At 48.1% G+C, this 3,562-nt stretch overlaps 1 protein-coding gene across 1 annotated transcript; it reads right to left on the bottom strand.

The window, feature by feature from the left end:
- Window positions 1–1,622: 1,622 nt before the first annotated feature.
- Window positions 1,623–3,251, bottom strand: LOC126532288 (uncharacterized). The gene has a single exon (XM_050179970.3). It carries the CDS (start codon window positions 3,142–3,144, stop codon window positions 1,810–1,812), a length of 1,335 nt encoding a protein of 444 aa, XP_050035927.1. The 5' UTR covers window positions 3,145–3,251; the 3' UTR covers window positions 1,623–1,809.
- Between the last annotated feature and the right edge of the window lie 311 nt (window positions 3,252–3,562).

Genomic DNA, 3,562 nt, shown 5'->3' with positions numbered 1-3,562 from the left:
CAGCTGTGGAAGAAGACGACGAACTCGCGAGAAGTGGCATGGGCGCGCGTCTTTCCGAGGCGACCTCACATGACTTTCTGTGCCGCAGGCCGCGTTTTCCAGACAATCGGGAATGTGAGACACTTGACGCTTTCGCCTTAATAAATGTGTTCGTACTTTTGTTGAAAATTTTGTGTCAGCTCTTTGTCCTGTGCTACACAGCTTCGCTGGTCATCCGCCTTATCAGAGGGTAATGGCTCATGGTTTTTTTGTAGTAACACAGGCATTAACTAGTGGAAATCTGCTTATTCCGCATAACATATATCGGCAAGAACGTTGCTGGTGATGATAGTGTCTGCTCGCACACATGAAAATTTCACGGCACCCTAGCAATAAACAGCTTCGGTGTAAAAAATTGTCAAACATTTAATAAATGTTTGACAAGGATACTTTTATATTCCAAGATCAATAAGTGGAATGGATTGCCCGAAGACACCGCTTCAAAGACATCAAACTCGACCTTTTACAATAATTGTAAGAGGTGCGTTTAAAATTGGTACTACGCATATGAATTTTTTTTCTCTCTATCTCGTTGCTGTATATATTTTCTGTCTCTTGCTGTACACAATTATGCGCTGCCCGTTCTGCTACGTCTGTCACTGTGTGCCTTCTTTGTCCGTTTAACTTTGCTTTTCGTTGTTGTTTGTTGCTTTAGAATTTGCTATAAATATATACGCTGGCGTAACAAGGCACTAATTTGCGCTTTGCTTTACCTCTGTAGTTACTATATAAATACATGAGAACGGAGGAATCGTTTTGATCGGCATCTACTGCACCAATTTGGGTCAAGTTTATTGCATAAAAAAGAAGGGTTAAAGTCTAGTGACTACAGAAAGCAGATTTTTCATTTCAGCCGTCAAGTTCCCCACCGGAATGATTGGAAAATGCAAACTTAGAGAGACAGAGAGAGAAAGAAAATAACTCGAGTATGAAATTTTAATTTTGTAATTCAATAATAAATAACAATATCAGCATTCTGTAAATTGCACTTATTTCGAAATCTAAAGCAGACAAGCACCACAGGTGTAATGCAGAAGACGTGGGTTCGGTCCACACCTGCGGCAAGTTATGTTTTCGTACACTTTCATTTCCCTTTAACGTATTTTGTATACATTTCAGATAAAACACGACAATAAACTTCCCCCTTGCTTTCCCAAAGTTCGTTGTACAGCATTAAAAATCTAGCATTCGAATTGGATTCATTACGCTCCCATTTCCATTTCGCTAGCACTAAGTTAATTCGATTTCCGTTTACCAAAACAGTTTTCGTCAAATCTGCTTCTCCACAATAAGACAAATTGTGCAGAGAAGCCTGCTTCTCAAAAATATTTTTATTTCGCAGATTATTAAACCGCATGACAACACCGGGCAGGTTCATGCGCTACTGCGGGGACAGAAATTGCGAGGAAAACATTCAGTTACCGTTCTCAAATCGCGAGGCCCACCACGTATGTACGCAACACGGCAGAGGAAATGACGTGTCTATTATTAATATACATAAGTGAACTGCCGTTTGAAACAGCGGTGAGACAACCGCCGGCACAAGTATTGGATTCGAATGCTGAACCGGCGAAATATTGAAATAACGTCTCACAATAATTTCTTTTAATTGGGTGCGACGAAAGAGGAAGCAAGTCAGTGTCATCGAAGTGTGTATCAAAAAAGGCAATTTGGCCACTGCGAAACAATATATATGCAGTTTCGCGCGTGTCGCGACTGGAGTATAGGAATTTACCGCAGAACATACGTCGAAGCATAGTGTGCTCGTAATTATGGTTCTGGTAGCACAAGGGACATGAATAATCCGACAAGGAAGCCCACCGCGTGGCACACTATCCACAAGTCAGGGAGCACGAAGTAGAGAAAATCGACTTCAAGTATGGCGCCCATGAGGCTCGGCAGCGGCAAGGAGAAAATCAGCATCGGGTACTTTTTCAGCCAGCGGCCCTCACCGTAGAGCGCCTTCAGGGCGAGCAGGATCGCCGTCGGTCCTGCAAAACATTTGTGCGGCATCTCGGCCGGGGGCACACCAGCAATCTCGTCGTAGTTGGGCAGCACGTAGTGGGTCGTCAGACAGAAGGCGACATTCGTGGTGATCGCCAAAACCACCGTGTCGACCAGGAAGCGAATGCTTCCCACTTTTCGCTCCAATCGGTAGCCGAGACCGAGCAGGGTAGCCACCGTATAGGCAAGGTGCAGGTGTCCCGAACAGCGAAACACGGGCAGGAGCAATAGATGCCACTGGCCCTTGTCGATCACGAGAGAGGAGGTCCAACTAGGGCTGTCCGTAGCCTGCGGCTTCAACTCCGACGTCGGCATCAAGTCCGCGTGCATGGCCAGTGACGCGGCTGAGAGCAGCATGGCACCGTACGGCACCCGCCTCAAACAAGGACAGAAGCGTTGGATCGCGTTCCTGGGCGCCACCACCAGGACTAGCCACAGGAGGTCGAAAGTTGGTCTGATCAAGAAGACGTAAACCAGGCCCGCAAGGACCCCGCCGAAGTGGCCGATGAAGGAGCCGTTGCCCGTGATAAGCTGAAGTAGGAGGGGCTCGAACCAGACGACAAATCCTGAAGGCAGGGTGACCTGGACGCCCAAGATATTTCGACTCTGTCCCGGATACTTGGCGTTGTTGAGCACCTTGAGCGCGAAAATGACACCAGAGAAACCGATGCCACAGTGCCTGTAAAATATAGGATCGACATAGATGCCCAGCAGGTAGTAGAGGCCGACGATGAGGACGCCAGTGAGTGCGGTCAGCAGGAAGATGATCCAGACGAACTGCACAGTGCCGACGATGCCTTCGAGTATCATCCCCTTCCAGATGAAGCTCACCATGTTGTAGTAGAGGTGCAGACTGTCCATGTGCTCAATCGCACCGTAGAAGATGCGCCACCATTCGCCCTTGAACAGGACGCCGTCCACACCGATGCAGACGTCGTCGACATCGGACCAGGGCAGGCTGAAGAGCCGCAGATACACGCACGCTTGCAAAAAGGTGATCAAGAACGTTGCAGGTGGTATGGCATCCAGGCCGACGCTGACCAATGCGTGAAATAGAAGCAGGAACGCTCCGGACGCCTCCCTGAAACGCTTCTGTTGCATCTTAGCAAGGTTGCGGGATTCCTCGAAAGATGGTGTCCACCATGCACTGTGAATTTGCTGGCGCTGTTGCTGTTGATGAGCGGTTGGTAAATAAATGCCTGTTGTGCCTATGACGGCTTCTTCTTCTTCGTCTCCTTCTTCCTCCCAATATGCATTGAAATTCACGGCCGCCGCGCCACCCGCACTAGCGCGGCAAATCTAGGTCCGAAGACGCCGGGGACGCTCTGTGTAGGGTGATACAGACTAACGCGGTACTTTCTCCATGTCTATTTTCCATCTCGCGCTTTATAGGTGTGTGTGTGTGTGTATGATGAGTCTGCAACTATCGGCGACGTTGCCAGTCCTATGGACGATTGCGTGTGCTCGTAACGCACATAAAATATTTGGATAGACGTGGAAACTGGCCGGACATTACACT

This window comes from Dermacentor andersoni, chromosome 5, assembly GCF_023375885.2.
Source record: "Dermacentor andersoni chromosome 5, qqDerAnde1_hic_scaffold, whole genome shotgun sequence".
Classification (NCBI taxonomy): domain Eukaryota; kingdom Metazoa; phylum Arthropoda; class Arachnida; order Ixodida; family Ixodidae; genus Dermacentor; species Dermacentor andersoni.
This window is presented reverse-complemented; position numbering and strand designations above follow the sequence as displayed.